The sequence below is a fragment of the Populus trichocarpa genome, chromosome 1, assembly GCF_000002775.5.
Source record: "Populus trichocarpa isolate Nisqually-1 chromosome 1, P.trichocarpa_v4.1, whole genome shotgun sequence".
In the NCBI taxonomy this organism is placed as follows: Eukaryota; Viridiplantae; Streptophyta; class Magnoliopsida; order Malpighiales; family Salicaceae; genus Populus; species Populus trichocarpa.
Window position 1 is genome coordinate 27990800 of NC_037285.2, and position 12614 is coordinate 28003413.

Below are 12614 nucleotides of genomic sequence, written 5' to 3' on the forward strand. Positions count from 1 at the left end.
CTGATAATTAAATATAAAAAAATTTAACATTAACAAACTAAACTAAATGAAAAAATTAATTAAAAAGAAAAAAAATCCGGGTTAACTCATCAAACCAGACTAACTCATCAAACTCGGGATCAAACAAAAAAATTCATTAAAAAAAACAAAAATAATTAAAAAAAACAATTTTTTAGTATATAATATAATAATTATTATAATATAATATATTAAAGATGAGAAAGTGAAAGGCGTGGGAAAGCTACAGTAGTTTTCCCACGCCTTTTAGAGTATTACTTAATATATACTAGATGGCATGTTTGCGCTCTGCCATTGATTTATGAAACAAATGTGCTTGATGGTATTATAATTATGAATAAATATTAAAAAAAATATAATTGACAAATATAATTTTTGAAAAAAAAATAACATAAAAAAACAAGAAAAAAACTATGTAGAGAAAAAAAACAGGAAAAAAAGCTACAGTACTTACCCACATAATTTAACTTTATTCGTAATTGCTTGTAATTCTAATTCTCATCCAGTTCAATATTAAAAAATATAAAATCGACAAAAGATAATTTTAGAAAAAAAACATAAAGAAACAAAAAAAAACCATGTAGGGAAAATATTGTAGCAATCCACCGTAATTTGTGAGCAAAGCTACAATGTTTTCCCTATATATTGTAATTCTCAACCAGCTTAATATTAAAAAATAAAATTAACGAAGATAATTTTGAAAAAAATCATAAAAAAACAAAAACAAAAAAAAATCATGTGGAGGAACACTGTAATAATCTACAATGTTTTTTTTTCAAAATTACAAAGCTAAGTTCTCAACCAACTCTATATTAAAATTAACAAGTTCAATATTAAAAAAATATAATCGACAGAGACAGTTTTGTGCAAAAAAAACCAAAAAAGAATGAAAAACAAATTGGGGGAAAAAAAAAACCAAAAAACAAAAAACAAAAAAATAAAATCGATAAACAATTTTGAAAAAAATCATAACAAAAAAATATGTGGGGAAATACTGTAGCAATTCACAGTGTTTTAAAGAAAAAAAGTATAAAGCTAAACTCTTAACCAGCTCAATATTAAAAAAATAAAATCGACAAAGATAATTTTGTGGAAAAAAAACAAAAAAAAAAACAAAAACAATTGGAAAAAAAAACAAAAAAAATGTGAAAAAAAAAGAAAAAAAATGGGGGAAAAAAGCATTATAACAATCCACGGTAACATGTGAGGAAAGCTACAGTACTTCCTCACGCGTTTTAGAGTACCACTTAATATATTTTTTAATTTTATTATTTAATATTATATTTATTGGAGATTAAACTTCATACTTTATAATTTATTTTAGTTTGCTGAGATTATTTTAATCTCATGACCCTAGTCAAGGATTTTATGGGTTAACTCGATTGACTCAGTTTTTTGTATAGTTGATTTTTTTTTTAATTTTATCATTTACTATTTGTTTCGGTATGCTTTCTATGAGATTATCACAATCTCACAACCCAAACTAAGTGTTTGACATGTTAAACCGAATTGATCCCGGTCTTTTTTTTTTCAATCTTATCATTCGATGTTAGATTGATTATGAATTAAATCCCATAATTTGTTTTGATTTGCTTTCTATTAAGTTATCTTGATCTCATTATTCATGTAAAGCAGGTTAACCCGAGTTGACTCAGGTTTTTTCTCTTATTTTTTTAAAATTTCATTACTCAACATTGGATTGATTGAGATTTGAGCTTTAATATGTTTTTTTAATTTATTTTTTTATGAGATTATCATGATCTCATGGTCCGAGTCATGAATTTTACATGTTAACCTAGGTTGATTCGGGTCGACCTAATATGTTGTCATCTCAATACATTTTTTAAAAGACGATGTCTTGATTTTTTTAGTCAAATTATTTTTTATACTATCTAGGTTGTCTCTAGATTTATTAAATTGATTGGATCATATTGGATCAATCTCTACACAATTTATTTTTTTCATTATTAAAAATGCGTTAGCAATGTTTTTAGTTTTTTTTCAAAAAAACTAATCAAATATATAGGGTAGTGCAAGCAAATGATCTAGTATATAATTAATAGGAAATTTAGAAAAAAAACTAAGGATATTATTAATTTTATCTTTATATATAAATGTTAGTTTATTATCATTTATGTAAGCTAGTATAAGATTCAATTTGAATAAAATTATTTTTAAAGCGTTATCAAATATTTGTTTTGGGAAGTTTTTTTTCATATTTGTCCTGTGGAAGAAATGTACTACTTCTTATCCGAAAAGGAAAAGGACGAGCCGGGTCCTTTTTATTCCGCTGCTATTTCCCAATCTCCCACACTCATCACTCTGTATCTCTCTCGATCGAATCCGGAAATATTACCCATTACCCTACTCGTTGTCTCAAGCCAAATCTGTCGCCCATCTTTGTTCGGAACAAGCACTTCTCTCTCTCTATATATAGAAATCCAAGCAGCGAAGCCGCAATCTGATTTCAACAGGTAAATCGATCCCTAACTGGATGATCGTTTACTTTTAAGTTAACTAGTTAGGGGTTTTTATCAACCATTACTGCTAGGGTTTCAAATTTTGTTTTGGTTTGAGATTTCAGTATTCACTGCCATGCTTTTAATTTCATGATCTGGCGTTTAATTCATCAGTTTAGGGTTTCAGGATTCAAGGATTATACTTACTGTTATGGTTGCATCTGCTTTCTGTTAAGCTTCATTGTTCTTGTAATGCTCCGACGTTCTTTTTTTTTATTCGCTTGAAATTTCATCGTACAAGGTTCTGTTTTGTTAATTCTGTTCTAAATCAAGTTTGCGAAAGAAAAAAGGTTATTTTTTGTAGTTTGTGTTTTTATCCTTTTTGGCCAGTGGGAGTTTAAAGTAACAGTGGTTCTATATTGGTCAAGACTGTGTCTGTATTGGATTCCCTGAATGCACTGATGATTGTGGATGGTTCTTCCCCTTTGCATCTAAAGAGAAGAAGATTTGCCACTGCTGATACCATGGAAGCTGAAGCAGCTAAGGCCAAGTTTGCAGCTGTTAAAGAGAAGTTTGGGCGTGATATCCGTGTGTTTGAAACATCGGGAGTCTCTTCATCACCGACTCAAGTGTCCAATGATGATGAGAGGGATGATTTTTATGAGTTCACTGCTGAGGATTATTATAGAATGCTGGCTACAAAGAAGGCCGATAAATATTTAAAGACGAAAAAGATTCGAGAAGCGGAAGTTGCTGCTCACAGGTCAAGAATAACCAAGACTACAATCAGGGTTCGTTTTCCTGATAATCATACATTGGAGGTGGTATTTCATCCATCTGAAAAGATTCAGAGCTTATATGATCTTCTCTCTAGAATGGTTGCTCAACCAGAAGTACCCTTTTATGTTTACACTACTCCTCCAAAGAAGCAAATCAAAGACATGTCACAGGATTTTTACTCTGCTGGTCTTATTCCTGGTGCAATCGTTTATTTTTCATATGATATGCCAAATCAGGTGGATAATGAAGCTGTCAATTCTGGTCCCTTCCTCCAAGAAGAGGTTATGTCTTTGAAAGGTTTGGATGTTATGCCAGAGCCAGTAGAGCCGATCCATACCACTCCAGAACCTGTGACAACAGCTCCTCCTCCAGTTCCACAAGAGCCCAAGGCTGCTGGGAAAAAACCTGTCAAGCCAAAGTGGCTTAAAATGTGATCCGACAAACTCTTCTAGTCAAGGTTCAGCATGCGAATATAACTCTGTTAGATAGAAGCATGCTTATAAGGTAACTTATAGGACATCCTAGGAGGAAGTCTTTCACAATGAATTTGTTCGAAAGTTGTAACAGTTCCAGAGGAACGCTCTCCTTTTCTTTTGACAACTCGTATTTTTATAGCTTATTATTTATAGTTGTGTGAATACAAATCCACTGTAAGAAAAAGGAAGGAATGGCTTCTTGTTTTGTCTTTAATGCTGCTCAATGATTATTATTTTAGGTAATGAAGACATGGCTCAAGATGGAGCACGGGTCTGTCTTCTCAGTGTTGGAAGGCAGTTGGATGATCAATAATATTTTCTCTGACCATCCTCCAGACCCTTTTCTACGCTTCTAACTGTCTTCAAGTTGATCATGTTCCTTAGTTTTTTGTTTCTTTTTCTTTTTCTTTTGGACCCCTTCATGATCGGCTCGACTGCATTTTTCTCACGTTATGTTTTTCATCAATTTCCTGCCTATCATATATGGGGCAACAGATCATGAACGGAAAACTTACCTTAGAGCACGTATGGTTGCAGTTTATGCTGCTGGGTTTTGCACGCTTCTGGACAGACGTGAAAGTTGAGAATAGCTCTTTGTAGATGTAAGCTAGCTGCCTCTGCTAGGTTTCAGTCTATCTTTACCACATAAGTTCCATCTATTTACTGAAGTGTCCGCTTAGAGTCAGTCATGTCGTTTTACTCTAAGTCAACACCAGTCCGATTACAATACGGATGGCAGAACGGGTGTAGTAAACTTATGAATAAAATGTACATTCATTTTTTAGCATGAGTTTGGCCAAAATGGATCCAAAAGTCGATTTCACTGCATTCCAGACCATTGGTGACTGGTCTGATTATCTCTCAAGTTCAAAAGCGATGCCGTTGCAGCAAGAATCTCATAGCTGCAAGATTAATTAGGAGCTGAATTGTTAAGGGATTTCGGACATTTGGAGAGAAAGGAGAGCATGAAGCAATGCTTTATTTATTCTCAAAGCGAGGCATGCCAAAATCTGCAAGAAAAGTTGTTTTTTTTTAGTGTCACAGAATCGTATAATAAGCATTACGAGGTGAAAGATATTTGATTCTTTCAGAGAGACAGAGACAATGCGATATACTCGAGTTCTCAACCTGTCATGTATATTTCTTACATTTATGCCATAGGCTCCGTGGCCTCCTCTTCTTGTACTAGTTGTTCTGTTTTAATACGTTAGTTGATTTTATCGAAAAAAGGCGGTAACCTGTCAACCATGCTGAGTTTCATTTTGCCTGCTGTTATGTTCTCTTTTTAGGATGAAATGGGAATCAATCTACCATACAAAAAGAATTCGAAAATGTGAGCTTTTCTTCTATTTTTTGTGTTTATTTTGTTGTGCTGGAATCTTATGAGGCCATTTAGCCACAATAATTATCTGTCAATAAATGATTTTGTATTGAGGCACAACCATAAATTTTGGATCACTGGACTTATTTTTTGATTCATGATGATAACCTGCTGATTTTATGTCCACCATGTGATTTAATTCACTCCAAAAACATCACCCCACTTATATGGCTTAATTTCCAGAAGTTACTCCCCCCCTTTTCTCCTCATAGCAAGACATCAATTACAGCCACTCAACTCACACTGGTGAAAAACCAAGAGGCGAAAAAATGGTGGCATTACAGGAAAAAAAAGAAAGGTTTCATTTGCAAACATCCCTCTGCAATTCAGGAGGGGGGGGGGGGGGGGTATAGTAGAGAAAGAGAGAGAGAAGCGAAGACATAGATAATGGACCGTGTTCGTGCCATTAATGGCACAGATCCAGATTGCCCTGGTTTCATTTCATATGCGGTAAAAAATGTGGCAGGAAAGGTAATTTCCATCGGTCTGGCTTTTGTTTTTAGCAATCTCTTACACCAACTTCTAAAGCCTCTATCCCAACCACGCATAGTTTCTGATATTGTTGTAAGTTTCTCTTGTATCTCTCTCTCCCTTTCAATAAATATGTGACAACGATTTCCAAGAAGCTCAGCCTCTCTCTCTCTCTCTCTTTTGAGATAATATTACTTGTGTGTAATCTTTAATGGCTGCAGGTAGGGCTGGTTCTTGGCAACATAGGTGTGATACGCCGAGCTTTCGACGAGCAGTTTATTGCAATACTAAATTCTATTGCTGAGTTTGGTATGATGTGTTACATGTTTGTGCTGGGGATGGAAATGGACCCATATGTAATCTTTAAAGGACCAACAAGAAATGCTCTGGTAGCCTATGCTGGAATGGTGTCCACATCCGTTTTGGTTTGCAGCATAATCCCATTTATGAACTATTATAAACACCCGAGCATTGGCTTCACCCTTTCCCTCTCTATCAGCCTCTCTGGCAGTGCCTCCCATATACTAACTCGCCTTATAACTAGTCTCAAGATAGGCAAGTCAGATATAGGAAAAATTGTGATTGCAGCAGGAGTGCACTCTGACATGATATCCATGCTTCTCATCTCTATTGGATATCCTTTCCTTCAACTCACAGTCACAGTTACCGATATTGCTGCAAGCGTTAGAATGACCTTGATTATGGCTGCTGCATTGCTGCTCCAGATACTTTTCACTGCCACAGTTTCACCTATCTTTATGAACTGGGTCAACAACGAAAACCCTGAAGGGAAACCCATGAAAGGTTCCCATTTGGTGCTTTCCGTTGCCTTCATGGCTTTTGCTTGCAGTGTCGCCCCGATTTATGGATACAGTCCCATTCTCAGTGCATTCGTGGCTGGAGTTTTCATACCAAGTAAGGGGAGAGTATCAAAATGGGCAATTGGCAAAATCAACTTCCTGTTACCTACCATTTTCTACCCAGTGTTCTTCTTTTGGATGGGGTATCATGCTAATATCAGTAAATTTGAAGCTGGCAAAAGGGAAACATGGCTGAGGTTTTTTGTCCTTGCAGTCATTACAATATATATTTGGCAAAGTGGTCGGAACAATCATATGCGGAGCAATGTTAGGTTTTCATCGGCGTGAATCTGCAGAACTCGGTTTCCTTCTAACTGCAAAGGGCCACTTTCATGTATTTCTGGCGGTTGTTGCAAGCCTGGTATGTTCCTGCTTCTCACAATGTCTGTTCTGTTACTGACTTTCTTCTTCAGTTGTTGCTTTTTCGAAAGATGACTGGCTACTAACTATGAAACTTAAGTTTGGAATATGTCGGTTTCTGATTTTCAAGTAGACAATTGACAGTTAAAAAATGTCATGAAATGCTTGCATTCTTGATAAAAGCATCAATGAGGGTTTTAGGTGATGAAGAGCAACAAATGTAGTTTCTTACATGCCCCACAACATGAAGTCCATTGATTTTCCTCTTCGCAGCTTTGCTTTGAGGCAAAAAAACTGTCAATCTAAATAAAATTGTACAGCGTTCAAGTTTAGCAATAGCAAAAATTGGGAAACAATGGTTTTGGTGTGGTCATGTCAGCTGCAGCATTTTGAACATATCCTAAATTCAAGCATTCGATGCAATTTAGCATTGGGAATTAAATTATATTAATTAGTACTCATTTCTAATATTGTATTTAGTTTGTTAAATTGATTGCAGTTAGGTATTACAACTATTTCAACTTGCATTTCAATCATTATTGTGATCTTCCTTTCGGTAGTACACACCCCAACAGTTGTGTCAAAAATCATCAAACGTGCGAGGAAACTTGCACCAACTCAACGAATGGCTCTTCAGTGGCTCGACCCCTCAAGTGAGCTTCGAATCTTGCTGTGTCTTCATGATGTGCATAACGTGCATTCAACCATCAACTTCATGGAGATTTCTCGAGGGGCATCTGATCCAGGAATTCTGGTTTATCTTACTGACATGGTTGAACTCACAGATCAAATAGCTTCTACACTGGTTCAAGAAGGAAGGGATACTGTGACTGTGACTGACAAGGATGTAACCCAGATGAGAGATCAGATCACTACTGCAGTCCAGGCTTATGTGGAGGAAAATGGTGATGGTATCACTCTCAAACGAATGCTTGCTCTCTCAAAATTCAATGGCATGGCCAAAGATATCTGCAATTTAGCAGAGGACTTGATGATCTCCCTCGTCATATTGCCATTTCACAAGAACCAGTGTGCAAATGGGACGTTGGATGGGGGTAATCCTGGTTTCCGGCATGTGAACCGTAAGGTAATTATCACTAATCAACATCCCTTAAAAGAAAAAAAAAATCCAAAAGTAAAGAAGAATTTTTTGTTTTCTTACTAGTTGTATATGACCAAGAAATTGTCTTTCATCTGCAGCTAGGAACTGACTCGTGATTTAGCATCATAAACTATGCCATCACTTTATCAATTTTCTGAATTTGTGCAACTTGTCTGTTAAAAATCATCAATCATAATGCCAACATGTTGCTTAACTATGGTTTTGGTTTCTCTTAGGTGCTCCGGAATGCCCATGTTCAGTGGGGATTCTGTGGACCGAGGTTATGGATTGGTAGAGGAAATATCAAGGTCGGTAAGATCTTTCCAGGTAGCAGTCATCTTCTTTGGTGGCAAAGATGACAGAGAAGCACTAGCATATGCAGGTCGTGTTGCTCGACATCCCGGGGTAAAACTCACAGTGATAAGATTCCTACTTGATAGTGATTCAGAGAACGCCTCTAGAAGAGATGTGAATTATAGGATAAATGCTGCTGAGCAGGAAGAAGAGATGAAGCTGGACGATGAGTGTTTTGCTCAATTCTATGAGAGACACATCGCCGGGGGACATGTTTCCTATAATGAAAAGCATGTTGCCAATTCAGCCGAGACCTATGCTACTCTGAGATCATTGGAACCGTATGGGCTAATAATAGTAGGGCGAGGTGGGAGGGTGAACTCGATATTGACTATAGGGATGAATGATTGGCAGCAGTGGCCGGAATTAGGCCCAATAGGGGATGTTCTTTCAGGGTCTGATTCCTCGCACGCAACCTCTGTTTTGATCATCCAACAACACAGTCTCAAGGGAGAATTAGATGGCGTGGATGATGAATTTTCCATAATGTAAATGCCTAGTGAGGTAGTTCTAAAATTTAGAAAACTAATTTTAGAATAATGAAAATACTTGTTCTAGGATAGAGCTCTGATAGAAAGGGCAGGAATGTAGAAATGCCTAGTGAGGTGTTCCGTATGTTTCTCGCATTCTTCACAATCAAATCGGATGCTTTAACTACATAATTTCCTGTTCCAGAGCTTAAAACGTTACGCTCTGAAGCCAAGACCCCTTCTCTTTTCTTTTGTTTTTGTTTTTCTCAAATTTTTTCCTGATGTGTAACTTTAATCAAAACTTCTTCAATGGCTTTGCATTTCTTAGATAACAGATGCCATTGCTGAGACTTTACTTCCTTGGGCAGCTAGTAGGGGGTTGATTCGGTGCTGTTATGCCGATGGCCATCAGGGCAAATCCAATGATCCTGATGGGCATCAATATTGTGCTGGTGCTAAAACGTAGGCATTCTAGACTTCCCCAGTTAATAGGATTCTCCTGCCTCCTAACACTGAATTGAGGAGCCTTGGAGCAGGACTGTATTTGTTAATGGAGTTGACCAAAAGCTTCAGGTCCCATTGCTCCTGGCGTGAAACTCGTGCAAGGAACACGTATAAACAGGGATGACAATTTCAAATGCTAAAATCTCCCAGCTTCAACTGTGACAAAAATAGTGGGAATGGCAAATAACTATGATTTCAAGATAGACTTATTTTTATTCTCTGCTACCTGTAGTATATGGTGTTATACGTTGCCGCCTACACCAGTAGAGCCCTGAGTGGATGCCCTAGAATTAGTTTAAAGGATCTCATCCGAACAGAAAATGAACCTAAGAAGCAGCTCACATCCAAAAAACAGAACCCATACATAGAAAAGGTGCCATTTGCATTCAAAGAAAAAATAACAGCTGGAGGGCTGGCTAAGAGTATGAAATCAGTCTGTGAATCACGCTTAAGAAAAACATCCACTTGCCATTTCTCAAGCAAGATTAGCTACACATTTAATATTCATATCCGCCAGAAGTCATCAGTTAATTACAACCAGAATCGAATCCCATCAAAATCACACTCCTTCACCGCAAACTTCCATCAAACAGCACACCATCAATTGAACATACATATCCATATGCTTAATAATCCCTTGAGATTTTTTCCATCTCAGCCTACACAGAGCAATTTACATACTTGAGGAGTCAACAAAAGTACCAACAAATACACAAATGCACGAAGGTGTCAATAGAACTGTTCTTTTTTTCTCAAAATGTCTAAACTCTATACACTTAGCAATCTTAACTTCTAAATATTTGTACAGTCCGCAAACATTCCAAAACACACAGCATCAGGTCCTTCAGGATAAGATAGTCTGTGCAATGCAATGATATGACCAAGAACTAGAATGTCAATGTTCTGGTACAAAACCACTGAAAGCAAAAAAAAAAAAAAAAGAACTTGTTCACCAATTTAATACCTATAAAAATCAATTATTTATTTAAATGCTGATATGCTTGAGAACGATTAGCATTGATGCTTGTCATAGATAATGTGGAATCCAACAAAGCTAAACAGCTGAACTTTTAGGAGCATAGTGTTACTCCAAGTCACTTTAATGAAGAAAATTCATATTATAAAAGTTCCATATAACCAAGGAAATGTTGAAAGTAGCAATGTCAGAAAGAAAATCTATTACCATCACAAGGCTAGATGTTTTTTAGAAGTAGTAATAGGCCATTAGCCATAGGAGAGACTCAGCAACTACCATTTGCACCAACAGTAAAAGTACACTAAATTCAACAAATACCTCACACCTGCGACCTATTTCAGAAGAAAAATAACAGCTTCTAATCATAAGGACCTCTTTCACACATTTGTGCAATGCATGCAAAGATGAGTGGATATGGGGCAGCTAAATGAATAAAATTATATTGTGCAATCTAACAATGAGGCTGCATGATATGTTGGTGTCACCACCGAGATCCGACTCTTTCTGGAAAATAGATTAGATAATGCAGGGACTTTGTAAAAGCCAAATCAGGGGAAAGAAAACATACGCAGGATAGTTAAGACTTTGAGAGGACAAAATTTAAGAAAGGTCTAAAACTATCAAAGAATACTACAGGAAGCAGATCTATCAGGAAGGAAAAAAAGTATAAAAGCCTAATTTTTTAGCTATTTTTCAACTTCGTGCCTAAATGGACACCTCAAAATGTGAAGTTTCCACTAGCCCAACCTTACTCCAGGCACGCATTCTACATGCTCAATCCAAAAAAAACATCAATCATGCCATGCCACATGAGATATAGAATTTTTCTTAGCTAAAGACCATTACAATTCCAAGGAACACTCTTAAAACAGCTAAGAAATACGTACCCTTTCACTTAATTATATCAGAGAAATATGTTCCAAATTTTGAACATAAGAGTAAAATCCAAAGATATTATAAGTTGCTGAAGCAATAATCAAACCCATGATAACTTAGTAACACGAAAAAAAGGAATGTAATGTCACACCTCAAATGCATTGTTCAAATGGTCAAGCTCCTTGTCTGGGTCATTGATAGCCTGGTTACAGGCCTGCATTGGCGACGACTGGCTAGTTGTGTGAATCTAAAAAAAAAAAAAACCAAACCCCAGAATTGTTAGAAGAAGAACAACTGAAACAATGACTGTGTAAGGAATAGGTATAAGCGCATGTATAAATGCATGAGAGGGCGGAGTGACAAAATACGGACCCTGGCAATTCTTTTTTGCTCCGTTGTAATTTTAGCATCTGTTTATTCATGACCAGCAATTTCCGCTGTCAAACCGTGGAGGATGCAGTCTTTCAACTCAATTGTAGTGTTAGGGAAAAAACTCAAGCCGGTTCAATCCACTCACACACTGAGGGAAGAGAACGTTATTGCAAGGCATGAACAGAAACCATGACGGGGAACTTTTTCGCAGCATGACTCTCTGCACCAAACAGCCTCCAGTTAGAAAGGTTTGTTTGTTTTTTCTTTTCTTACCAATCGTGCTAGGTTGTAGTGAAAAGAAAACGGGCAAATGGTCACAGTAGTGGGAATCTCAGTGGCCTACACTTGAACATTTGAAAATGTCCAACCATTAATTCTAGGGAGTTTTGGGCTAACTTCGGGTTGATTTGAGTATTGATTTACGGGTGAATTTAGGCTGGAAAATGGATCGACTTGAGAAGACTTTGGGTCTGGTTTTTTGGGTTAATTCGATTGCGATGTCAGGTTGATTTCTTGGTAGATCTTCAGGTAGTTGGCCGCTGGAATTCGTGGCTTTGGATGGTGGTTTGTTGAGTGCTAAATCTGGTTGAAGTGGCATGGCTGCAGTGTGTGGTTGTAGATGGAGGAGAGTGACTGATGGTGAGAGGGCAGTAGTGGCTGATGGCGTATGACAGTGAGTGTGCGGGGAGATGAAGGGCCGGGTGTGTTGAGGGTTTTTAGCTGTGTTAATCTCTATGAGGTTATGGGGTTGGTGAGATTGTGGCCATGGAGTTTGGTTGTTTAGGGGGAGAAGATGAGTGGAATGAATGCATCTAGGGTTTTGTAAGGAAAGAAGATGGGTGGAAGAAAATTAGTTTTTAATTAAATTCAAAATCCCCATTTTATACAACAAAAAAAAAAAATCTAATTAAATGAGGTCAAGTTAGTTTTATATTCAGTTTATTATGAATTTTGAAGATTAATTTAATTGGATTTTAAACTTTTGACTTGTAAAAAAGTTATAAATATATTTGGTAAAATAATAAATATAACTTTGACCCAAATAAAAAGTTTTTTTTTCTTACTGTGATGAGTCAAATTCTTTATTTTATCATAAGTTTTTAAAAAATAACTTTTAACCCATGAATTCTACCCATACTGTATCTTTTTTTTTTA

The 12614-nt window shown here is 36.4% G+C and overlaps 1 protein-coding gene, 1 long non-coding RNA gene and 1 pseudogene across 3 annotated transcripts; 2 read left to right on the forward strand and 1 right to left on the reverse strand.

Moving 5' to 3' along the window:
• Window positions 1–2242: 2242 nt before the first annotated feature.
• On the forward strand, window positions 2243–3947 carry LOC7480069 (plant UBX domain-containing protein 1). 2 transcript variants are annotated; one of them, XM_024585797.2, is made up of 2 exons: window positions 2243–2492; window positions 2906–3947. In XM_024585797.2, the coding sequence occupies exon 2, from the start codon at window positions 2939–2941 to the stop codon at window positions 3689–3691; it is 753 nt and encodes a 250-aa protein (XP_024441565.1). In that variant the 5' UTR covers window positions 2243–2492; window positions 2906–2938; the 3' UTR covers window positions 3692–3947. The 2 variants fall into 2 exon arrangements, with proteins under 2 accessions (XP_024441565.1, XP_002298423.2); XM_002298387.4 differs by having other exon boundaries at window positions 2246–2492; window positions 2975–3947.
• A 1504-nt stretch (window positions 3948–5451) lies between these two features.
• Window positions 5452–8777, forward strand: LOC18095103 (cation/H(+) antiporter 28-like; annotated as a pseudogene).
• Window positions 8778–9596: 819 nt separating this feature from the next.
• On the reverse strand, window positions 9597–12310 carry LOC18095104 (uncharacterized). Its single transcript, XR_002977917.2, has 3 exons — window positions 11460–12310; window positions 11239–11334; window positions 9597–9894 (listed from the first exon to the last, which is right to left on the reverse strand). It is a non-coding gene; the product is annotated as an uncharacterized LOC18095104 (long non-coding RNA).
• Between the last annotated feature and the right edge of the window lie 304 nt (window positions 12311–12614).